Source organism: Marmota monax, unplaced genomic scaffold (genome assembly GCF_021218885.2).
Source record: "Marmota monax isolate L192 unplaced genomic scaffold, Marmota_monax_Labrador192_F-V1.1 WCK01_AAM20220418_F8-fsc00042, whole genome shotgun sequence".
In the NCBI taxonomy this organism is placed as follows: Eukaryota; Metazoa; Chordata; class Mammalia; order Rodentia; family Sciuridae; genus Marmota; species Marmota monax.
The window spans coordinates 330,716-357,130 of record NW_026693008.1 but is presented as its reverse complement, the minus strand read 5'-3'; the positions used below and the strand labels follow the sequence as shown (position 1 = coordinate 357,130).

Below are 26,415 nucleotides of genomic sequence, written 5' to 3'. Positions count from 1 at the left end.
AGATCTCACAAGTCTGAAAAACCTTAAAAGAAACCTCTTCTCACCTGAGGAAGGTAAGCTGGAGAGAAGCAGCACTATCTGGGGTGTGAAACTTGAAACTGGAATACCTGGGTCTTTTTATGATGAGCTCTGCCCACACCTAAACGAGAGGAAGAGAGCTGACCCAATTAACACATGGCAAAGGTCTGAGTAGACAGTTCTCCAAGAAAATCATGCAACTAGAGAATAAACACAGGAAAAGAGGCTCAGCCTCATCAGTCAACAGGGAAATGCAAATCAAAACTACCTCACACCCTCTAGGATGGCTGAAATAAGGTAATACTAAGTACCGGCCAGGTCGTGGAGAAATGGATCACTTCATACAACGCAGGTGACAATGAGAAATGGCGCACACAGCCTCGTGAGGAACAGTCTAGCAGTTCTTCAACGTTTAAGAGTTGCCATCTGCCCCAACAACCCTTCTTCGCTAAGTACCCAAGACCGAGGAAAACAATCACCCAACTTGTAGACAAACGTTCACAACAGCATTGTTCTTAACATCCAGGAAGTGAAAACAACCCAAATGTCCACCAACCAGTAAGTGGATACATGAAATGTGGTATAGCCCAACAACTGCATATTATTCAGACATAAAAAGAAATGAAGAGCGGGGGGCTGTGGTGCATACCTGTAATCCCAGTGGCTCAGGAGGCTGAGGCAGGAGGATCACAAGTTCGAGGCCAGCCTCGGCAACTTAGTGAGAGCCTAGGCAACTCAGCAAGACCCTGTCTAAAATAAATATTAAAAAAGGGCTGAGGAGGGCTGGGGCAGTAGCTCAATGGTAAAGCACCTACCTCGTGTGTGTGAGGCATTATTGGGTTCCATCCTCAGCACGACAGAAAAATAAATATACTGTGTATTTATCTACAACTAATTTGAAAAAAAAAAAAAAAAAGCAGGGTTAAAGATGTGGCTCAGTGGCTAGGCACCCCTGAATTCAATCCCTGGTACAAAAAAAAAAAAAAAGAATTTAAAAACAGAATGAGGACTGATACACACTACACATGGAGAAATCTTGGAAACACTCTAGTTAAGTATGAAAGATGCCACACACTGTAGGATTCCACTTATATGAAATGCCCAGAATAGGTGAATCCACAGATAGGAAGTAGGTCCTGCCAGAGAATGGGAAGAAGGAGGAACAGGGTGGGGCTGTCAGCAGGTACAGGGTTTGGTATGGGTGGTAAAAATGTTCCAGAATGAGTGGTGACGACTACATGACTCTGAATATCCTAAAAACTGTCTATTATAACAGTGACTTGGGACACTGAAGCAGGATTTCAGGTTTGACATCAGCCTCAGTGACTTAGCAAGTCAGGGGCTCAGGAGGCTGAGGCAGGAGGATCACGAGTTCAAAGCCAGCCTCAGCAACTTAATGAGGCCCTCAGCAACTCAGGGAGACCCTGTCTCTAAATAAAATATAAAAAGGCCTGGGGAAATAGTCCTGTTGTCTTAGCAGGTTTTCAAAAGCCCAGACTGGAAACAGCTGCCCAGTTACTTCTATTCCACAAAAATGCAGAAATAACCTTTTCCTCTAAGTTCCAAATGGAGTCGAGACCAGACGAAATGTCCACATTTAAGATGGTGAAACCACGATACTACCACCCAAACTCCCTCCCTCCCAGTTCTCTTCTCTCCGCTTCCCAGAAGGAGCCAGAAGGCCTCGGCGGGAGCTTATCCCTCACCAGAAAACAAACTCTCAGGATTTCATAAGAGCATCCTTTTCTCTTCTCTTGAGTAATTATTTAATAAGGCTGTGGAGAGCAGGGCTCCCAGTGGCCCGTCATTCAGAAATTAGGAACAAGCCAGAAGGCAGGAGGAAATGTCACCACAATAGGAAAATAAATTAGTTAGATTAAGATTAGGATCTAACCCCTTCCTGTGGTTGGGCAGGCAGAGTTGAGAATAAGAGCAAGCTATTTCTGGAAAATTCCTTGCAGAGGAAAAGTGGCCTGACTGGGGGTTTCAATGTCACCCTAAAAAATTTTTTTTTTTTTTAAATTTAGTACCAGGGATTGAACCACTGAGCCCCAGCCCCAGCCCTTTTTGTATTTTATTTAGAGACAGGGTCTCTCTGAGTTGCTGAGGACCTCACTAAATTGCTGAGGCTGGCCTTGAACTTATGATCCTCCTGCCTCAGCCTCCCAAGCTGCTGGGATGACAGGCAGGCACCACCATGTTGGGCTAATGTCACATTCAAATTTAAGGTGACTTGAAATGGGTATGAATGGCAAGACCTTTGCCTGCACAGATAAGCAGGTCCTCCGGGCCACAAACAGTCCTCTCAACACCCAGGCACTACCGTGTAGCACTGCCAGGCTAACAAAAGATGCAGTTCACTGGGAAGTCCCCAAACCTAATGGGGCCAGGATGCTAACCAACATCAAAGAGTCCAGTTGCTCCTCTTGTGCAATAAACCCCTTCCACCCAACATCGTCCACACTCTAAGAGCAAAGTTCACTCTGATACAGGTGGCTTTCTCACTCTGTAGCTTTTTTGGCAAGTGCCCCTTGGCCTGGTTGTTCATTAATATATAATCAGGACCTTAAAAGCATTGTTTCACCTTCAAGGGAGGCTGTGGCCAATTTAATAAAGCCGATAGAGTCCCTGGGGGTGGGAGAACCACCTCGAACCCGGCAGAGAATTCAGAGTTGCACAGGCTAGAGGGTGTCAATGTATGTACACACATGTACACACACACACACACACACACACACACACACACACACGGTGAAGCATTTCGCAAGATGTTTTTGATTTCCCCAGATGTCAAAGGAGCAAAATGAAATCAGTTATCTCACCATAGACATTGACTGGGTATTTCTTTCCCTTTAATCCTTTCAACACCAAAGGACTCCTTGCTTTAAAAACCTTTACAGGTGCCAGACGCTATGGTGCACACCTGTCATCCCAGCAGCTCAGGAGGCTGAGGCAGGAGGGTCGCAAATACAAATCCAGCCTCAGCAACTTGGCGAGGCCCTAAGCAACTCAGGGAGACCCTGTCTCTAAATAAAATACAAAAAAGGGCTGGGGATGGGGCTCAGTGGTTAAGTGTCCCTGGGTTCAACCCCCAGTACCCCAAAAATAAAAAAAGATATATTAAATTAAATAAATAAAACCTGGACAGGAAGTGGTAATTTTGGTGGCAGGAAGATAAATGACTGAGAAACGCCACCTTCCGATGTCAGACCTGTCTGTGAGACTCCCTTTCCACGCGTGCGCTACTTTTACTTTTCGAGTCCGGCACACACAGTGACAACTCACTTTTGAGACCATGTTTACTCTGCTGAAAGCCACACTCTAAACACAGGCCCGTCTGTCGGAGGGAAGCAGCTTACAGGCCAACATTGTTTATGCTCCAAGTAGGTTTGACAGAAAAACCACATCAATTTGTTTTAAAATAATTTCCATTTGCTGGAAGCTGTTCCTGAAGGGTTCTCGGCCACACTAATCTGCTCTGATTCCTACCAGCTGTAGGTACCCGGCACACTGGGCCACAGACAGGGCAGACAGGGCAGCCAGGGCACGGGAGCCAGGCTGTGCAAGGGCTCAGGCAGCCTGGGAGAGCCCCAGAGCCCCAGAGCCACCGCAGTGTTCTCCTCCAGGACACATAAGCAGGACGGGCTGAAGACGAAACACATCCTGGCACAGAGTCAAATCATAGGCCATGCCCACTGGAAGCAGTTTTCCACGGAATCACACCTGCACTTGCCCAGGAACACCTCAGCCCTAGTCCTAGAAGTACAGACTCCTACTCACGCTCAAAGTCCACACCAAGGTCATTTATCAAACGGAGCATCAAAAAAGGAAGGAAACACATGTGGATAACCTGTGAAAAGTTTTCAGCCAAGAAATGCAGATGAATCCAAGGCAGTCCTTACGCACCACACGGGTACCTGGTTACGGGAATAGAAAGCAGCATCTCGTGTGGGTGAGGGTGTGGGAAAGGCAAGCACAGGTTCACATGTGCACTGCCTGCCTGTTGGCGGGGAGGAAAGTGACACCAGAAGTCTGAAGAATTTGCATATCCAGAGCACTCTGGACTTGGTGACGTAACCTAAGGAAAGAAATGCATCAACATTTATGCAAATAAGGATATCTGACAAAATTTAGGGAAAAACTAACTTAAAATGCTCAATATCAGAGAAATTTTAATTAAAACTTAAATCAGCCAGGTGCAGCGGCACATGGGCACATGCCTATAATCCAAGCGGTTCAGAGGCTAAAGAAGGAAGATCACAAGTTGAAAGCCAGCCTCAGCAGTTTAGTGAGACCCTGTCTCAAAATAAAAAATAAAAAGGGCTGGGGATGTGGCTCAGTGGTTAAGTGCCTCTTGGCTCAATTCCTGGTATCAAAAAAAAAAAAAAGAGAGAGAGAGAGAGAGAGAGAGACTTAAACCATCTCTTTATAAACATTTAAGCCTGGAGAAAATATTCCTGATACTTAGTCTTTAAAAATATATAATCAAGCCCATCACGGTGGCACACACCTGTAACCTCAGTGACTTGGAGGCTGAGGCAGGAGGATCACAAATTTGAGGCCAGCCTTAGCTACTTAGCAAGACATTGTCTCAAAATTAAAAAAAGGGGCTGGGGTTGTGGCTCAGTGGTAGCACACTTGTGTAGCATGTGTGAGGCACTGGATTCGAGTCTCAGCACCACATATAAATAAATAAAGTTCTATCAACAACTAAAAAAATAAAAAATAAAAAGGGTTGGGAATGTAGTTCAGTGGTAGAGCACCCCTGGGTTCAATCCCCAGTAATGCAAAACTACTTGTTTGTTTGCTTACAGCTTTGAACAAGTATTCAACCAGAGCCACTACTAGTGATTTATACAATAAAGTGAAAATACTTATCACTAGTTAATGAGATCAAGGAGTCTTTTTTCTGTTGTAGTTTTCTCCTTATTCAATAAATACCTAACATTTATCTCAGATAAAAGTAACTAAACCTCGGAACTGGAGTAACGGGTCCACAGCACAAAGCTTCCTCCCACCCCACCCCTGCAAACTAGTTCAGCTCCCCAGGTACAAAGGCCTCCCTGCAGAACCACAGCCCAAGACCTCAGTGACCATAAAAATCAACGTCGAGAAGGGGCAGAGCCCAGCTCTCCAACTGCCCTTCCTCAGCTTCTCTGGGCGACAACCCAGGGAGGACCCACACTGAGCCAGGTCAGCAATGATCCTTCTCCGGTGGAGGGAGAGGCCGTGTGCCTCACCTCTGAGATCCACAGAAGAGGGACCAGGTTTAGAGGTTGATCTGCCCTGAACCCTCCTGCTGCAGAGGTTTCCATAAATCAGTACTTTGGCTCTGTCGACTGAGGGCACGGTCACCCGCCCTGAGTGCTGAACAACTCCCTCTGGTCAAGGAGAGCAGTCATTCCCTCTGCCAACAGAAAAGAGTGAGAAAAAACTACCTTGGCCTGGTCATCGTACTTGTCAAAGCAGAGGTCTTAGCAAAGGCTCTAAGAGCCCCAGCAACCAAAACCAGCTGCCTGGCGAGGGCTCAGCATAAACTGAGCAGAATGACCACAAGGGGAAGGGTGTCTAGACAGCCTTGGTCTATGTGAGAAGCAACCCTCCCCATGGCCAGCTCCGCAACCCAGCTCCAGCAAAGGGGCAGAGGACAGACCATGTCAACAGCTGGGAAACGCTCAGTGGGCGTCCTGGCCAAACCACTACCGTGGGGAGACCTGTGGAGACCGGCTCACCTGCCAAGGCCAGCCACTAAGGATCCCCTGTGGGAGATGGGTCACAGGCACTGCGTCCACTAGAAAGGGATTTCAGTGACAATCTGGACATGGGATTTCAAAGCCACCTTAGCAAAATTCGGAAGTGCTAAAAGGACTGCCAATCAACATGGCAGGTAAACAGCTGGCCTGTCCATCTTCTGTAAGTTCTAGTTGTCTGTTCTTCCTTCCATCATTCTAAATTCCTCCACACCTGTAACTTGGATTGAGGGATGGAGGAAACTAGAAAACGTACCTACTGATGAGCCCTGGGAGGTCTAAATTATTCTACTTTGTATGGGAAAGGCATATCCTTAGAACTTTTAGGACTAAATAAAATGAATACCCATGTCCTTATCTATATTAGCATCTGTGCTAAGTTTTTAAAAAAATATTTATTTTTTAGTTGCAGTTGGACATAACACCTTTATTTCACTTATTTATCTTTATGTGGTGCTGAGGATCGAACCCAGGGTCTTGCACATGCGAGGCGAGCACTCTACCGCTGAGCCACAACCCCAGACCTGAGCTAAGCATTGTAAAAACATTTTGTGAGTTGTCGATGGGATACCAAACCTTTATTTATTTTTGTTTCTGTGGTGCTGAGGCTCAAACCCAGGGCCTCACACGTGCTAGGCAAACTCTCCGCCACGGAGCTACATCACCAGCCCTGGGCTGAACATTTTATGTGCCCCAGGCTTCAGACTAGATTCTGGGAAAATCATAGTGAATCAGAAACAAAGCCAGCCTCTGCCTTCAGGGGGCTTACAGGCTAATACCTTAAAAAGTCTATATGAAGGAATGCAGAATCCCCCAGGTGGACAGTCAGGTCAAATGGGATGTCAGCCATGGTTTCTGGGGGAAGATGTAAGGCAAAGGTGGAGCGGCTTTTTCTAGACAGAGAGAACTGCACGTAAGGTTCATGGGACTCTCACAGTGTTAAGAAGTGTGGGGTTTATTTTTTTTTTTTTGGTTGATTTATCTTTTTTTTTTTGGTGGGGGGGGAGTACCTGGGATTACACCAGGAGCACTCAACCACTGAGTCCCATCCCCAGCCCTTTTTTTATATTTTATTTAGAGACAGGTTCTCGCTGAGTTGCTGAGGCTGGCTTTGAACCCATGATCCTCCAGCCTCAGCCTCCCAAACTGCTGGGATTACAGGCATGCGCCACCACACCCAGCTGTAAGGGAGCTCAGGACAAGCCTCACAGGGTTGCAGGGGCAGGTGGAATCTGACAGAAAGGAGCTACAAAACTTCGGGAGGTCAGTGGATGGCCAACAGCTGGACTCGCAGGTTCCAGTCTGTAACTCTGCAAAGGCCCCTGTGGCCAGAAACGAAGTGAGTCAAGAGGTCCTCTACTCCCCACTAAAGTCTGCATAACCTGACCCAGAAAAAAGCGTATAAAAGGAAAGTTTAACATAAAACTGATCAACAAAATCACCGACCATCTCCCCTTCCTTCCATCTCTCTGCTGCACCACCCTCCCACACCCCGCTTTTTTAATGAAGGGTGGGAGGCAGCGGGTGGCCACAGCATTCTCCCAAGACCACATGTACCTCTCGGCGCCACCCAGCCCAAAGCATGCCAAGGATTTCAGGCAGAGTATAAACTCCATCGGCAGGCTAAACTGTTTATATGTTCTTGAGTTAAAAATACACCACCCGGGTCAGCGTTAACACCAGGGCCTTATCACCAAGGCTGTTTGTGAGCTGGTCACACAAAGCCGGACAAGGACTCACCCGTCTTTGAGATGTGCCTCGGACTGCAAACCGCCCAATGATGATGCCTCAGTGAGATTACAATAAAGCCACCAAATATACACGCATTTGAGAAAAACACTTTCCAAACCCAAGGATCCTTTACTGTTTATAAATAGTTTACTTTTTTTTGATCCCCGAGCATATAATATTAGCAGTTGCTCCAGAAACCAAAGAAACATGGAGCAGGGACACAAACCACAACCTAACAGAAACAATAAACAACAGATGGCAAGACATATGTGCATGCCACCAACCCCCTTCACCAAAGAGCCAAACCAAAAATGGATCCCGACACATGCCTAGAGAAGAAGCATGCTCTTCAGAATCACATTCGAGACGCCATTTATAGAGCACCAGCTGTAAGGCCAGAACCGTGCTAGGTGCTTTAAGTCACCCAAGAGTTATAGGACCCATGACTGGCCTGAAAGGGAGTGCGAGAAGAACAGTATTCTTTCTAGATACCGTCATGTAGATATAGGTTTGAGTCCCAACAAGTCATTCAACCACCTGGACCTCATATGGATAAGTCAGAGGTGAGCCAGGTGAGGTAGGCGCACACCTGTCATCCCAGCAGCTCGGGAGGCTGAGGCAGGAGGATCATGAGTTCAAAGCCAGCCTCAGCAACTTAGTGAGGCCCCTAAGCAACTCAGTGAGAAACTGTCTCTAAATAAAATATTTTAAAAAGGGCTGGGGCTATGGTACAGTGGTATGGCACTTGCCTAACACATGTGAGGCCCTGGGTTCAATTCTTAGCATCATATAAAAATAAATAAATAAAATAAAGGTAGCATGTCCCTCTACAACTAAAAAAAATTTTTTTAAAAAAATGATGGAAGTAATGTCTCATAGGCTTAGGATGATGATTCAATTAGTTAATGACAATGGATCCTGCTGCTAAAAGAATGTAAATTGGTATTACTACTATCATTTTAATTCTAACCTTCCCTCAAGTTTCTGCTATGTATTAGGCCTTGTTCTAAAAATCCTACATTGTTGCACTTCTGTCTTCATAACAAGTGTAGTGAGGTGGGCACTCACTAATTATCCTCATCTTAAAGAGGGAAGCTAAATACATTGCCCAACTTTGCCCAGAGGCCACCACTCTTACCATTGAGCCCCATAACAACATGGCTGCTCCATCCCTTCCCCCACGCCTCTCACAACCAGACACCTAGGATGCAGGAGTTCAAACAGGATGAGCACACAGTGTTATCCCCCTGATGACCCTGAAACATTGCTCTGGGCTATTCACTGGTGAGCAGGGCCTGAACTTATTCGAAAAGCTCAAAACAAATGCTTCAATTCAGACTCTCAAGTCATATTTGCTCTAAGTATTGATTCTGATTAGCTGATGCTAATGACTTTTTTTTTTAAAGATGTCATCTGTCTCAAAACAAAAGGGAGGGGTATCAAGAAATAAGTGTAGTGATCATATTGCTTTCCATATATAGACATGTCTATTTTAGGCATCATACTCTCATATCCAATCACTCTGCCAATTTCACCTCCATGCTAATTTTTTTTAAAAAACTCTGACTAGAATTTTCCAACTACACTGTAACTTTAAACTTTTGTGTTTCTTCTACATTTAAAAGGAATGCCATTTCCCAATATATAACTCCCAGATGTAGAATTCACAGATGATTCATCTCACAGAACAAGTGTTCGGAGACATCAGCTCCAAATAGAGGAAAAATTTGGAATTCCCTTCTCTCCCTCAAAGTAAGAACTCGCCTCGATCTGCTTTTTGCTCGACAAAAGTTTGTTTTCAATTATATTTCCAAATTCTTTTAACAATAACTGCCCGGCGTCTGGCACCAACACATCTGATACTTTGAAGTGGTTCTCAAGTAGAAAATAAGGAGAAAGGAAGGGAGAACCCTCCATAATTTTTGTTTTAGGTCAAATAGTCTCTCTGACGTACAAAATCAGACAAACCACAAGCCGTGGCTTCTCGCGGAGGGTCTACACCGCAAGGCGCACCGGCAGTGGAGGAGATTCGGATCTGTCTCTGTACCTTCTGCTGGCTCCTGAGGGGAACACAGGCCATCGGCGCAAAGGAGATGGCCCTTCCTGCACATCTGTGTTCCCAAGTCACTTCTGTCAACGGTTCCGCTCTGGCCAATTAGGAATACTCACACTTGAGGGGCAAGGCTTGTTAGAACCCCCATGAGATAAACAAGGAAAGCGTGTGACCCTTTCTGCCCTGAAAGAACAGGCCCATCCCCAAGACAGAAAGCCCTGAGTCAATAAACCAAATATTTTTTAAGGATTCCTGCAGACGTGAAACTGAACACCTTGAATTTCAGAGCATAAGTGGAGAATATAAAAGGGAGGCATGAAGAGTTCCCTAATCCGAGAGACTCGGAGGATCCTCTGGGAGAGGAGAGAGAGAGAGATAATAGATCCATCAGAAGGAGGTCTCAGGAGAAACAGAATGATTGACAGGGACATGCGAGGCTCCTGGAAGGGTAGGAAGATCATTTGGCCTATTCTGATCCTCAAAAAACACAATGGAAAAAAGGTCATCTGCGGGGCTTACAGGGAAAGAGCTTTTTTGAAAACGTAGTTTTTTTGGACTGTTTCCTTTGGTCCTTAAGTAGTCTAAGTCCTGTTCAACTTTTTGTCAAGAAGTTCCAAACCACTAATTGTGCCTCCAATTTCAATGCTTTTTAGCTGCACCCCCAAACAAAGCTCCAAATTATAAGGACGCGTTCTAAAGGGGGGAAAAAAAAACAGAAAAAGTCGAAAGTGAGTTTCAACTTAGGAAAATTTACATGATAAGGAATGAGTGAACACACAGGAGGCTGAGGCAGGAGGATCAGAAGTTCAGAGCCAGCCTCAGCAATTTAGCAAGGCCCTGAGGGAGACCCTGTCTCCAAATAAAAAGGGGCTGGGGATGTGGCTGGTGGAAGAGCAATCCTGGGTTCAATCCCCAGTATCCAAAAAAAAGAAAGAAAGAAAGAAAAAAGAGAAAAGCCCAAGGATTTCCACTGAATGCAATAACAAATTCCACACGTGGAAGAAATGGAGATATTCAGGACACAGAAAATAAAAGCTTCTAGATTCTGCATGATAAGTAAAATCTTTTAGGAGTCTAAATACTACAGGAATCAAATTTTTCAAAATTGGCACTGGACAAAGAAGCGACCCAGACACATCCAGGGAGACTGGTAAATTCTATCTGAACTGGATCAATAAAAGGAGGAGAATGAGACTTCAAAATTGGAGAAGGAAACCACTGGTCTGTACATACTAGGCTGCCGAGTTTCCACCCTGAAAGGTACACTTGAGAGGTCTCCTCTGAAACCTGCCATGCCCCTTGCTTGGAATTAGTCAACAGCAAGTCAGCTCAGAAAGGGTGGGCAGCATGGAGGGTAGTGCCCTTCCTGCAGCTATTAGTACTAAATCTGTTGCAAGTCACCCATCCAGTCCTCAAGGCAGGCCATCAACATCGCCTACGACTTCCCTCGTTCCAACTATTCACTGGCAGCCTGCTTAAGAGATGCTGCCTGCTCAATACACAATAGCTAAGCTATGGAACCAACCTAGGGGACCTTCAACAGATGAATGGATAAAGAAAATGTGGTACATATACACAATGGAATATTACTCAGCCTTAAAGAAGAATGGAATGATGGCATTTGCCAGTAAATGAATAAAACTGGAGAATAACATACAAAGTGAAACAAGCTAATCCCAAAAAACCAAAGACCAGATGTTCTCTCTGACATGTGGATGTTAACTCACAATGTGTGTGTGGGGGGCGGGGGGTTAGAAACTCCACCTCAGGTACAACCACAAGAATGGGATTCTGTGTATGTATAATTTGTCAAAATACACTCTACAGTCATGTATACCTAAAAAAAAAAAAAAGCCAATTTAAAGACAGAGACAGAGAGAGAGAGAGAGAGAGAGAGAGAGAGAGAGAGAGATACGCTGCCTACAGATGACCCTAAGAAATGAACCAATAGAAAAATATGTCTGTAATTTATCTGCTTTTTTTTTTTTTTAAACTCTTACAAGGTAAAGCAAAGATGCAAAGTTTATAGCTTCCATGGTTTTCTTTGAGCCTAAAGGGAAAAGGAAGCAAGGTTGAGTGCCCTTTATCTAAAATGCTTGGGGCCACAAGTGTTTCAGATTGCAGATTTTTTCGAATTTTAGAATGTATGCATGGCGATGAGACCTGAGTTTATACATGAATTCATCTATGATTCACATGACCTGGAGGTAATTTTATAAACCACTTTAAAATATGTTTGTGTGCAGGAAAACAAAGTTTCACAGTATGGAATTTTCCACTCATGGTGTCATGCCAGGACTCAAAAAATTTCCGATTCTGGACTATTTTGGATTTCAGATTAAGAATGCTCGACCTATGCTTTCTTTGTGGGATATCCGCTTTTCCTCAACAACACCTAAAGGTCCATGCAAGGGTCCCTCGCTGAGGCTCCTACCACACACCCTCTTGCTCTTTGCTGCCTGAGGTCATCAATCTAAAGATTCCACTCGGAGGCATCAAACATATGAACATCATTTTTATTTATTTATTTATTTATTTATTTATTTATTTTTTGTACCAGGGATCGAACCTGGGGGTGCTTAACCACTGAGCCACATCCCCAGCCATTTTTATATTTTATTTAGAGACGGGGTCTTGCTAAGTTGCTTAGGGCTTTGCTAAGATGCTCAGGCTGGCTTTGAACTCGCAGCCCTTCTGCCTCAGCCTCCAAGCCACTGGGATGCAGAACATTTTTAAAGGTGGGTGCAGTGGCCTGTAATCCCAGCAACTTGGGAGCCTGAGGCAGGAGGTTCACAGATACAAGGCCAGTTTGGGTAACTTAGTGAGAGCCTGTCTCAAAATTTAAAGAAAGAATAAAAGATTGAAGATGTAGCTCAGTGGTAAAGTGACCCTAGGTTTGATCCTCATTACTGCCCCCCAAAGAGTATTTTTTAATTAAGTATCTTAAACTCCGACCAGTTTACCAAGTCTTACCATCCAGTGAGGTTATTCCCTCTTTGTTTCAATCAGGACAGAATCATAAACCTGAACATGCTTTTGTGTGCTTTTCCTCACAAAGCACAGCGACCATGGGTGTCCTTCCCTTGCGCTCAAGTCCCCTGCCGTAAACAGAGCTCAGCAGCACTGCAAATACTGCCATCACACAACCCAAGTTTCCGGGCACTGCAGGTAGAGATGAAAGTCAAACAGCCCTTAACAGATAGGAAATTAAGGGACCAGCCCAAGATCCCGTGGGCAATCAGCAGCAGAGAAACCCCAAGGTCTCCTGAAACCCAGCCACATGCTATTTTTCCATTCTACCACATTCCTGCCCTCGTAGCTTTAGAAAATTAAGTTTTTTCCTTTTAGGTCAACAGCTTTCAGCCCTCCCCCCAGTTAAGAAACTTACAAGATTTCATGCTCACTAGGTGCAGTGACGCACGCCTATGATCCCAGCAGCTCAGGAGGCTGAGGCAAGAGGATCGAGAGTTCAAAGCCAGCCTCAGCAACTGAGTGAGGCCCTAAGCAACTCAGTGAGACCCTATCTCTAAATAAAATATAAAAAACAACTGGGGATGGGGCTCAGTGGTTAAGTGCCCTTGAGTTTAATCCTTAGTATCATAAAAACAACAAAAACAATAAAAAAAGATTTCATATTCAACCAAGTACTACCGGAGACCCACAACTCAATAAGATTCCAGGTTGGCTAGTCTTTAGGACAGTGCAGAACCGAGTATGACTTAGTCATTTCTAAGTGCTGTTTCCAATGGAGATGTGAAGAAATCCAAACGTCTCCACATCAGAGTGCCTGATTTTTCTCCTAGGCAAAGCACAGCCCTTCAATGGAGCCAAACTACTCATGTCCTATACACAGGCACTCAATCTGAGAAGCCAGTCAGAGGCGTTTTGGATGAGACAGCCCTTGATGGCTACAGAACATTTATTTTGGTTTGTTTTCTGCATCTCCTCTCCTCCAAACAAGGAGGAGCACCCGCCCCGTGGGGCAGCAGCCTCTGCATCTATCACTTGGTTCCATCAACAATCCACTTCCTGGAAGCAGCATGCTCTTCTGGCTGTGTATAGGGTTTTGCAAACACTGGGAGCTGGTGTGCCAGACACTCACACCAGCCCAGGTGGAGGGAGGAAGTCACCGACGCACAGGCCAGTTCGTTTTCATCGTCTTTGTAACTAAAATAAGATGTGGGCACCATGTATGATGCACCAGAGTACCACGTTGCTGACGTGAGATTGAGAGGGTATTTCCCCAAGATGCAAAACAGAACTTAGATTCACGATCAGAATATCTGGGTGTTAGCTGGGCACCATGGTGCACACCTGAAGTCCCAGTGGCTCAGGAGGCTGAGGCAGGAGGATCACGAGTTCAAACCAGCCTCAGCAACTTATGGAGGTCCTAAGCAACTCAGGGAGACCCTGTCTCTAAATAAAATATAAAAAAGGGCTGGGGATGGGGCTCAGTGGTTAAGCACCCTTGGGATCAATCTTTCGTACAAGAAAAGAAAAAAAATCTCTCAGAGTTAGTTTTTCCTGCCCACAATTTTGGCATGGGCTCTAATCAAATAAATATTTAATTAAGCTTAACAGATCTGTGAGTTTTAATTGACCATGTTGGGTGGGTTTTAAAATTACTAGACACTCTATAATCTACCTAGAATTGGATTTTCACAGACAGGATACGGAAATCATTCCATAAACTGTGACAAAGTGAAAGGAACTTGGAGGACTTCTAACTACCCATTCAGAGTCCTGGCTAAGCCACCAGCAGCATGAAATCCATTCTAAGGGAGCCCCAACCCCACAGAGCAAAAGGCAGCAGAGAAATCAAACTGGGACTTCTACAAAACAAAACATGCCACTCAGCAGCTACCCTGAGAAAGCGGTTTCAAAATCTGTGTGAGGTTTAAATCAAGCACAGAGGGTTCCAGGAACCTGGTTCTTTGCTCTGGAGGATTTTCTCGTAGGGTGCCTCTCACTATTTAAAGCAGACTCAAGCAGCCACAGCTGGAGGGTCAGGCCTTGCAAAGTAAACAACAGTTAACTCAATTCCTAAGACTTAACTACGACCCATGGCTCATTATCCTCGTATTAAACAATAAGATCCGAAATATCATTTTTAAATGCTCCATTCTAATTATATTTATTCACTAATGGATTATAACCAACAATTAACAGCTTGGTAGCAAAAATCCCAATTAAAGACTCTGCGGAGGGAAAGGAAAGCTGATCAGAATTGCACATTCTGGCAGAGGACTCCAAGACAAAAGAACTTTCTAAGCACCTCTCACAGAAAAAAGAAAAAAAAGGAGAGAAAGAGAAAGAAAAAAAAAAAAGCAAAACCTAGATTTTGAGAATACACAGAGTGGCCGAATTCATAATCTATAATATTCTATAGAGTTGACCAGAATTCTTTTGGGAAAAAAACACCTAAAATATCCCTGTTGTTTCCAGAAGCTGTTGAAATTCACATTTCTTAAACGTCTCTTATGAAGAGTATGGCATGTGAATCATAGCCCATTCAAGCTATTCATTTCAAAAAACAAACAAAAAAGGCTCAATACATTTATAGATGAAATAATGTGCTTTGGATTTGCTTGTTAAAAAAAAAAAAAAAACATGAAAGGAGAGAAGGTACTGGGGCACAGACCCAACCAGAGCTGGGGGACAGGTATACATAGAGTTCAGCGCAGTGTTCTGTCCACCCAGATTTATGTTTAGCTCTCTCTACAATAAAAAGCTCAGAAAAAACACCTACAGCAACAGAAGTGAGTTAGTTTATTTAAAGTACCTGGCTGCATATCAAATGTTCCCTTAATGCAGAAGTTAAAAAAAAAAATCATATCGTTCAGAGTATCTCACCCCCACCCCTGCAAAAAAAAAAAAAAAAAGTGCCTTTGCAACAGGCTCCCTCGGGTCAACTGCCAGTTGAGGACAGCACAGCAGTGTGTCCAGGACTTGTCTTCCAGCCCCAAAGTGCTAATGCTGGAGATGCAAATGCTCTCAAACAAAGAGCACTGAACTACAAGATCTGGAACTAAAATGAGATCCTCTGCCCCCCCCCCACCCCAGTTCAGAAGGGCTCTGTCCTTCTCATTGTATCTAACAGGCTATCTTCAAGTAGATAATCCAGGAGAAAGAATTATCAGCGCAATGTGTGCCCTGGCCAAGATAAGCGGGGGACGTTATTTGAACGACAAGTTATGAATTAGTGGAAGGAGCAAAGGACAGAAGGGGGAGGGGACACTTGCTAAATGCTGCAAAGAGGACTCTTTGGGAGATGGAGTTATGAGGGGTTGTTTTGTTGAATTCATTGGCTAAAAAAAAGGGGGTGGGGGGGAGAAAGAAAAAAGCTCTCTATCTCCACTCTGCTGCTCAACCTTCAGTTAATTCAGCTTGTGGGAAAGACCCTCGCTCCTTCATTTTCAATACCTGCAGATCATAAAAGAGAAGAGAGCTGTACACCACCTGCTCTGAAGCAAAGCCCTTAAAGACACAGGGCCACGCTTTCTGGAAACCCTCTGAACACTTGTCTTTTGCCAAAACAAATTGAAGGAGCAGTGATTGGAACCCGCATCCTGGTTCATAAGGAAACCAAGATGTATTAGGCCTGGCCGAGAAGAACGGAGTGGTTGTTCCCACAATGGACCTACTGGTTATGCTAGATTAAATAGTAATAAAGACGCAAACAATCGTAGCCGTTCATATGGGCAAAGCTGTGAATCGTGGCCATTCACAGGGGGGAAAAGACTCAGGTACAGGTGCACAGGGAGCAAAAGCAAACAGAGAACAGTTCTGCAGGTGGGGCATCCTTGCCAGATTCCTCAAGTGACCCTGTGCTCACGGCCTGGGTCCCCCCACAAAGTTACCATACGGGGCTATAAACAGACCAAAACAAACCAAAGTGTTCTTAGCATACAGCCTGACAATCGTCTCCCCTCCGCCCTCCTCTTCCTCCTCTTCCTCCTCCTCCTCCTCCTCTCAAGTCTTTCCAAAGACAAGTAGGTACAGTGAGGCTTCAGCTGGCCCTAAGTCTGTAACCTAACCCCCACTTAGAAAAGCACACCTGCGTTTTTCGAAGCTATTGACAGAGAAGCCCTACCTGCATCTTGGTAAGGTTCAGTTTCAATGAAACCCTGGGAAATAATAGGATAAAATGATTAGTTTAAAGACTTCTCACTTCCCTGCCTTTCTCCACCTCCCCTTCAAAAAAAAACCAGAATAATGTTAAATAGGCAGAAGTATTTATACAACTGGAATAGATTTAAAACTACTTCCATAATTTTTGCTAATTATATAATTTGCTGCAATTGTTTACAGCTTCCTGTCTCTTAGAGCAACATGAAATTTCACTTGTTACCCTGTATGTACATGTCACCAAACCCCTATGGGAGAATGCTCCTGGGGTTGAGACCTGCTGTCCTCCCACCAGAAGGACTCCCTGTCCAAAAGGTAAACTTTCCCCCAGGAAAGCCTTTGGGGCCAGAACTTTGGAGAGACAGGCTGTGAAAAAAGAAAAGATGCAAAATTTGGGCTCCTGAGGCCTTAACCTTCAAACCATGCCCCAGGATCCTCATCACCCACATTGGTGGACATTCACCATCGGGCTGTGTCCTCACAATGGCTGGAAGACAGACTATTATGATCCCCATTTTGGAAATGAAGGAAAGGGGTTTGATGAGCTGGCAAATAAAGATGCCAGGAGTGGACCCTAAAAGTGACTTCTGATCTCTCCATCACTATTCCCTAGTGAAGGCTGTGGGCTGGGTGTGAACCCCAGGGATGAAGGTGTCAGCACACTTAGCGGAGGAAAAACTGAACATTTCGTCCTCATCCACCCTCTTCCCCAGTCAATTATCCAATCAGAGATCGATCAGGGGACAGACCGAAAGCAATTCCTACTTAGAGAATATAAAGAACTTAAGGCAGGAAACCAAGAGTGTAAGACCCAGGAAAGCTGAGCACAGGGTGTGCACCTGTAATCGCAGCTACCCAGGAGGCTGAGGCAGGAGGATCACAAGTTTGAGACCAGCCTCAGCAATTCAGCCAGACCTTGTCTCAAAAGAGATGAAGATGTAGCCCAGAGGTAGAGGGTCCATAGGTTCAGTGCCCAGTAGGGAAGGTGGAGGGGGCTCAGGGAAATGGAATAATAAATAGAATCACCTTTATAAGTAGATTCAGTGTATAACTTGTGTTTAGGAAGACAATGTATCCTTCATTACTTACAGCAACCTTTGTGCTTGAATAAAAACCACAAAGTATTAAACTGTAAAAAACATAACAAAAATTAATTCACAAGCCTTCCCCCCCCAAAAAAAAAAGGACACAAACTGGCAACTATCCATTAGACCAGTGAAAAACGGCTCTTTTCATTTTCCTCTGCAATCTTTATTGATCCATTTGTTTTGCTTGATAACAAACAGCCACGTATCAAGTTCTTCAACAGAAATTTTCTCAGCCCCAGTTACATAACTGGCCATTGCTCAGCCTGGACTACTAAACTCTACAGCTATAGAAAATGCCTTGGGTCAGAAAATAATAATAATCATTGCAGGTTCCAGAGGGCAAACAATTGTGAAAAGTTCAACATCTGGTCTTCAAAGTCCTATTTCTTTGCGGAAGAGATAAGAACAAATCTGAGATTCACACTGATTACACCACATTCCTGGTACACCAGAATTGAAGGCTTGAGGTGGACGGAAGGGACCCCACTTGGCTCCATATCACGCTTCAGTCATTTAAAAAAAAAAAAAAAAAAAAAGAACCTTAAAGGTCCCTAAATTTCCCACAGGCCAGAGAACATTTGAGATTTTGACCTATTTCTCCTCGGCCTGGAAACTTCTTCTCCCACCCCTCCTCCCTCCAGTCTGAAGACAATGCCTCCAGCCTTTGAAACTGCATCCATTGTAAACAGCTCTGAATATTAACAGGGCCCAGAGTCCTGTTCACTTCTCAAAGACCCCCAGGGTTTCAAATTGCAGCCACTGAGGACTGGGGGGGGGAAAGGTCCCCAGTAAGTAAATGTCACCAAGCTCATTCAAAAGGAGTTGAAAGTTAGGCCTGCTCGGACAACTTAAAGTCCTTTAACCGATGGGGTAAGTCAGAGGAATCCCTTTTATGTTTTAAACAAATGAGGAAAAGAAGGTGGGGGGCGGCGGGGGGAGAGCCTGGTACCACCAGAATCCTTCATTACTTACAGCAACCTTCATTCAATGGATCCCTCTTTCAGATGTCCCTTTTCTATAGGATGTCCCTTAAAATAACCAAAGGCTATTTTTTTTTAATATTTATTTTTTAGTTGTCGTTGGGCACCATACCTTTATTTTACTTATTTGTTTTTATGTGGTGTGGAGGATTGAACCCAGGGCCCCGCAGGTGCTAGGCGAGTGCTCTACCATTGAGCCACAACCCCAGCCGGCACCCCGCCCCCCCAAGGCTATTTTAAACAGCCTCCACCCAGCCTTCCTACCTCACCGACCTTCCCTCAGACACTTACAGGTGTGCAATCCGGGCCAGGTGCACTGTTCAGTGGCACAGGGCCCTAGTGCTCTCTCCCACATTCCTGCCCACCTTGGAGAGAGAGGATGCTGAAAAGACTTCGCACCAAGGAGACACCTCGGCAAAAGGGAGAGAGGCCCCTGTCATTGTGAGCCTGGTGTCAGAGGGCGAGAAAGGTCAGCAGGAGGCTGTCCTGGCTGGTTGAGGAGGCTCGTGCTGGGAAGGCAGGCAGAGTAATTAAGCCTGAGGAAGAGAACTGGAGAGCGGGGACACACACGGGGACATCCATTAGGAACCAGCTCTCACTACCTTAACACTTTCCTCATTTTTTTTTTTTTGAAGCTGCTCTCAGAATCACTACTGATCATAACACCCAAAGTCCAAGCCTGTGTGTCTAGTAAGCCAATGTGATGATGCAAAGACATGAACATGCCTCTTTTTAAAACAGACCCTTTAAAAAGGGGGCTGAACAGGCCTGACATACCCTAAAGAAGAGAGAGAGAGACAGACAGACAGACAGACAGACAGACACTGAGGGCCAGTGCAAAGTTCATTGATACTGGGGCCTGGGGGTGGAAGGTGGGAATTTCAACACTTTCTAATCTCACAGCATCCACAAATTAGGTTTTTATGGCCGTCATTTCATATCAGTGGGACTTCAACAGCACGCTTTTCTCAAGACAACCAATAATTTCCCAAGACAATGTTATTTACCAGAGACCTCTGCCGACTCAAAAAAAAAAAAAAAAAGTGCTAAGGGAACTAGCCACAGACCACCATTGCTGAGAGGAGAGGAGGCCCACCTTCTACACTTGCTGGAGAAAAGAAAAGAAAAAAAAAAGATTCTGAGCTCAAGTTAAGTTGTCTTAAACTTTGAGGGCTCTTGCACCTTCCAGGATTTTCTCTGCCATGTCTGGGGCTTAAAATAGTCCTGAGAGCTGGGGGTGCAGCTCCGTGTGCTTATTCGCATGTGAGAGGCTGTGGGTTCCAGCCCCAGCCCCACAAAACAAACACATAAATCACTCCCTATTCAAAAAAAAAAAAAAAAAAAACCCTCAAAATCAGATGTTCAAGGTCTGTTGAGCTTGATTATGTGATATGGAGACAAGGAGAGAAAAAGACAGACGAGAATACCTAAGGATCATCTAGATAAGCGAAGGAAGGAAGGAAGGAAGGAGGAAGGAAGGAAGGAAGGAAGGAAGGAAGGAAGGAAGGAGAAAGAAAGAAAGAAAGAAAGAAAGAAAGAAAGAAAGAAAGAAAGAAAGATCTCAGTTTAAGTTCTGTAAGGATTTGGTCATCTAATTTGCATAAACAGGATGGGAAGTATTTTCCAAACCCTTAATTCACAACACCCTGCACACCTGGGCCTTGACATACAGCTGTAAAATTTGAAAGACAAAGGCCCTCGTTGCTTGGCAACCACCACGTGTGTGTGTGTGTGTGTGTGTGTGTGTGTGTGTGTGTGTGTGTGTGTGTTTTCTAATGTGATCCTAACTACCAGTGATGTGCCAAAACTGGCCAAGTCACACTGAAGGCACCCCGTTGGGTATTGCAAAACGCAAAACACGAAGAAGAGACCCAAATCAACAAGTCCATTTTAAGGTGGTTCAGAATGGCTGTGTTTGGTGTCCTCTTGTTGAATGAATGGGGGGGGGGGGGGTTCATTTTGACAGCCCTAAATGCATAGGACATGTTTTTCTCCATTTCAATCCTTAGTACTACTCCTTTTCCTCCCTCCTCCTTCCCTGATCCCTTTCCTTTACTCTATTGGTCTTTCTTCTATTTATTTACTTTTAATCAATGTGTTATTGTTACATATAAAATTAGAGTGCATGATGGTAAACTCATACATGCACCTAGTATCATTTGTCAACTTCATTCCCAGTTCTGCCCCCTTTCCCTCCCTTCCTATCCACTCCTTGGGTCCCCTTATATTCTACTGATCTCCCTTTTGATTTTTTTGCAAGATCCCCCTTTGAAAAAAAATTCCTTTTTTTCTCTTAAGCTTCTCCCAAAGAACTAAAATCAGCAAACTAGAGTGATGCTCTTGCTTCTGAATTCAGGTCCTCTTCCCTCAACAAAGAACAAGAATGGAGGTTTGTTCTGCCTCCAGGACCTCCCTGCCTCCCCACTCACAATTCCAAGAGTCCATAATTCAATTTTCAGAACGTTTAAGCCAACAACATTCTGTGACTAAATAAGGTGCTTAAATTTCCGCCATAGGTAAGAGTCTAAGGTAGAGTGTATTTAAAGATCTCCTGAAGCCATGCTCCCCAAAATAATTTCAAAGAAATCAAACATCTGAGTTCTAAGAAGTTCAGCTTCTTCTAAGGTTCTGGGAAGCTGGAATAAGGCTTGGCAGTGCTTGGTGCTATTTATGAATGTGCCGGTTGAACCATGCCAATCTCACCTACGTAATGGGGCTGGGAGACTCAGTTACGGCTCCGCTACTATAAGTGACTGCACTGAATAAATTTTCTTCAGGCCCTATGAAGGAACCTATGTTCCCCTCGACCAGCTCTATTCTTTCTATTCACAGTACATTCACATTCACTATTAAAAAGTTTGACTTCCCTTATGCTAGGCTTAGAAGCAACTCCCAAATTAGATGCACTGTTTGGGGGGGAGGGGGGTCCCATAAAGCCCCAGGTCTCCTGCTATCTCAAATCCACAGCCTGAAATTGTTTGAACTGGCTGCAGTAAAATCTGGTTCATGGGCTTATAAACTAGCTCAAAGCATTTTCTAGACATGATGGACTTCGAGGGTGTAAACGCCATGAAAATACAAGAAATTTTATTGTATCAGATACAGAAACTTTCTCCACTCATGCCTTGCAGAATCACTGCCAGGAATATAAACTGTATAAATATTCTCACAGAAACTACAGAGTAAGACTCATGGTTTGAGACATCTAAAAATTAGAGGGAAAACACATCTGCGTGACTCCTTTTTAATCAGAAATAAAACTGCACAGATATTTTTCAAAGGATACTGTACACTGTGTCACCCCATGTTAACCAAAAATCACACGCTGCTCAAATCTTGAGATCTAATCAGTTAACACCATAATGAATGTAATCAAGTCTCCTGAAGCTCTAAATGCCCAGTTTGGTATTTATTGATCATCAAATGTGTGAGCGTAAAAGAGTGTAATTTTCAAGGTATTTATTCAAACTGTGTGAAATGTCACTTCTAGGCAACAGAAATGCCTTTAAAACAAAAACAAAAACAGTGTGTTCTGCTCCCCAAAAGGACAAGGCAAAGTGGATCTTGTGACTACAGGAAAGTGCAAACAAGAGGACACTCTGTCCTCCCCCGGAAGTTACTGTTTGGGAGCTAAAGAGCCTTCCTCACAGTGCCTCTGACACATGGCATCGAGTCACACTTCCAACAGGTGAACATACTCAGTAAAGGAAAAACCACAACTCTCCAGGCTGCCTCAACTGAATAAAATACTACTTCAGGGCAGTACTGGGTTCTGCCTCCCAGTACCCTAGGACCCCTGATTTTTCCCTGGGTCAGTGAACTCCTCCAGGGAAGACAGTACCTAACCACAGCTAAAGGGGTCCTCACCAGCTTCTGAACTGTATGGCACCTGCTTGTGGAGCAGTGTGTCTCCTGTGGGCCAAGCTAAAGATGTGCCCCCATCATGACAGACACAAGATCTTCACCTTTAAAAAAAAAAACAAAAAAACTTCTCTTCTTCCCCTCACAGTAGCCAGACTCAGTCAACGTGTTCCGTGATGGAGCCACAGGTGTTGGTTAAAACTTGTATCACCAGTTTTCTCCTTTTTAAACAGTGACTGTCATGCCTGAGGTTACAGCTGTGCCTCCCCTATGTTCTGGGAAAGATGTCCAACTATTCAACTGAGAAGTGGACTGTTCGAACAAGGCCTTTTCTGGAAGGTACTCAGAGTTCGACAGAGATGCTACTCCTGATAAATGGACAGGACTTGACTCGTGGACCGAATTTTTTAAAAGTAAAAAAAAAAAAAACTATTCTATTCCACCCTATTTACGGAAATTGAATGTCTTTTTTCCCCCTGCCAAATCTCCTCTAAGAAATGACCCATCAACTCCAGATCGGTTAAAATCCTGACAGCACAGAAATGTGCTCTTTCGGGAGAAACAAACTGCTAAGATCAGTCAAGCCCCTGGCACATTCTCCTGATGCAGCATGACTCCAAAACTAATTTGCACCATTTATGGAGGAAAAACTGGAGGGTGGGCCCCACCCCACTGGATCATGAAGCACAACTGGGGCCCCAGGGAGCACACAGGAAGGATCTGGAACACAGTTCCCTAACATGCCAGTCAAGCGGAAAAGGACAAACTCTGGGTACTCCCAGATCTCTAAGAACTCTTAAAAAGCTCCCTTCCCCTGAGTACCTTCTGGAAGGGATCCCTTGACACCCCACCACCACCACAACCATCTCAAGTCACTATGGTCCTTCAGATCAGGAGGCAGCTACACACATACACTCACTAATAAATAATGCACGTGGAACACTGGAGTCCCCTTCATTCATCACCACTACAATACTAAGGAGCACCAACATCAAAGAGATGGGAGAGGAAAAAACATATCCACAGACCTCCCCACAGAATTCTGCACTCTGCTCCAGACTTCTCCCACCCTCCATCCTCAGCCATGACACAAATATACTCACCTCCACTTTTCACTCACTCACTAACCCCACAACTGGCTCACCTCCAAGACCCTAACAACTTCTCACCTCCACACCTGGAGGACCCACACTCATGGGCCTGCAGACCCCTGTGAAATACACATGTTCACCATCAGGATCCACAATCTGCTCATGTCCATAGGCCCATGAGGCGCACTTGCTCACCTTCACAACCCTACGAGACTCACACCACCTATTGCTCACTTTCAGACCTCCAAGACCCATGCTTTCTCACTCACCTGCAAAACTTCACTGTCCACGACCGCTTTCCACCAAACCCCACCAGTCCCACTCGCTCACCTCCAAACCTCCAGGACCCATGCTGGCTCGCCTCCAAACCCCCAAGAGGTACATGCTCACCTTCAGACCTTCACGACTCACGATCTTTTCCCCCCTGCAAACCCCACCAGGGCCGCTCACTCACTTCCAGACTCTCAAGAGACACACACACTCCCCTTCAGAACTTCACGACCCATGATCGCCCTCCTCCAAATCCCACGGCAGGCCCACCCACCTCCAGATCCCCACGACCCACACTTGCTGAAGTCCAAACCTTCGCGATGCACGCTCGCTCACCTCCAGACCCTGACACGCGCTCTCTCTCACTGACCCCCACACACGACCTCGTCTCTGCCACCCCAAGCAAAGTCCTGCAGCCCACACAACTCCAAACACAACCAATCCGCACCCCTTCCCGGGTAAGAACCCAGGTGGCCCCGTGCCCTAGTGACAGCGCCACGGGACGCAGGGAGAGCGGAAAGGGCGGCACTCACAGGCTCCGTGTCCAGGCGGGTAGATCCCCGGGCGGCGTCGCCAGTCCGCGCCCGCTGCAGTCCAGCGAGTCCCCAACGCAAGTGCAGGCGGCCGCGCAGGGCGCCCGCTGGCCGGCTTCGGCCGACGCCGGCTTCAGCTGAAGCAGGAGCAGCAGCCACAGGAGGAGCAGGCAAGGCGAGCGGCGCGGGGCCCCGAGCGCTCCCCGGACCGGCCGCGCCATCTTGTCTGGAGCGCGCCGCGAACTCCGGGCACGGGTACCGCGAGGTCCCGGGCGGCCACAGGCGCCGGCGGCCGGCGGGGGCTCCGCTCCGCACTCGGTTCAGAGCCGGGGCATGGCCGCCGGCACAAGTTCTCTCCGCAAGTCGCAGCTCCGGCCTTCAGCGGGCCCCCGGTGCCCGGGCCGCTCCACAGCGCCCGGCGGGGGCCGCGAACCCAGCGCTCATCCGGGCCGACCGGCCCGCGCTCGCCGCGAACCCCACGGATCTGGGCAAGGGCTGCGGGGTCAGCGCCTCTCGTTCTCCCGCTGGGCTCCCCCGTTCGGCTCCGAGCCCCGGTGCACGCCAAGTGCAGCTGCTGCCGCCGCCGCCGGCCTCCGGTGGTGCAGCCGCCGCTGCTACAAGGAAGGCGCTCAGCCCCGCAGCCCCAGCGAGGCGCCGGCGGGCATCTTCCTCTGGGATGGGACGCAAAAGTTGTAGACCCGGGGCGGGACGGCTACTTGGGGCTCGCTGGGCCCCGCGCGCCTGGCTGCGCCAGCGCCACGGGCAGGGCGCGCGCAGGCAGGGTGGAACTCGCCCCGCTGCTCGGCCCCGCGAAAGCCCCGCTGCCCTCGCGGACGAACAATCAGCCGCTCGCCGCAAGCGTCCGGGCGGTCCAGCCCTGGCTGGTCCCCTAGACCCCGCCCCCGGCCTCCCGCCCGCACACACCCCCTCGGCCCGGCTCCCGGGACCGCGCGCCGGCCCACGTTGGATGCTTTGCAACAGCGCTGCTCCACGCCCCCGCCTCTGCTCATTGGCTGCCGGAGTCCACGGCGGCCAGCCTGGAGGGCTATTGGAGCGCTGGCAGGGGTCCCGCCCCTCGGCCTGCCCGGGCGCCCCGCCCCCACCCTCTTTTCCCACCCTAGGTGTGAAGGGCGGGAGAGTGGGAGGAGAAAGGGAGGGACGTCCCTCCCCTCTGCTGCCCATCCCTCCTCCTTTTTTTTTTTTTTTTAAGAGGCGACGGGATTGCCCTGAGTGGCCGCACACTCCTGGGCTCAGGTGATCCTCCGGCCTCAGCCTCCGGAGAAGCTGAACTACCAGGCTCGCGCGCCTAGCACCTTCCCCGCCTCTTAAAGGAGACCTACAGGGTGTTGGTGTAGAGTGAGGTATCCGGATGCAGAGAGGAGTCCTAAAGATAGGCGCTCCAGGCCTTGGGGACAAGAGAAGTTCAGTTAGGAATGTATGGCTGGCACTTTGGAGCTCTCCAGGTTGCAGACAGGACTATGGATTGAAATCAGACTCATACCCATTTTCCAGGTCGCTTCCAGCAGCAAAGACAGATTTAAGACATATTTCCTTCTTAGTTATTTCCTTAGGGGGTGGCTCCTTCCTCCTAGCACAGTCTGGAGCTCGTTTCTGCTCCTGACTTGTTCTTGACATCTTAAATCCCTCAATATGTCCTTGATTACCAAAATGAATGTGCACTGCAGAAACCAAATCTCAGAGGTACACCCACTGCCTCGCCCCTACTTGTGGAAATCCTCCAGACTTCGATAAAGGGGTTGCTGTCTTCTTGTCGTTGCTGAGTTCTGTTTTGTTTTGTTTTAAATCAGATCTTTTAAAAGACAATTTTCAAGAAGGCATCTATCACATACTCCAAAGAAACAAAATACATGGATCAATAACAGTAACAAAAATTCTAACCTTGACTCTTACA

The 26,415-nt window shown here is 46.4% G+C and overlaps 1 protein-coding gene across 2 annotated transcripts in view; it reads right to left on the bottom strand.

Annotated features, from left to right (window-relative positions):
- Lrig1 (leucine rich repeats and immunoglobulin like domains 1) overlaps positions 1-24,894 on the bottom strand; it is a 126,114-nt gene extending 101,220 nt beyond the window's left edge. For both annotated transcript variants that reach the window (XM_046452978.2, XM_058582069.1), the window contains exon 1: positions 24,504-24,894. In XM_046452978.2, the coding sequence (XP_046308934.1) occupies positions 24,504-24,724 (221 nt within the window). In that variant the 5' untranslated portion in view covers positions 24,725-24,894. The remainder of the gene's footprint in view (positions 1-24,503) is intronic.
- Between the last annotated feature and the right edge of the window lie 1,521 nt (positions 24,895-26,415).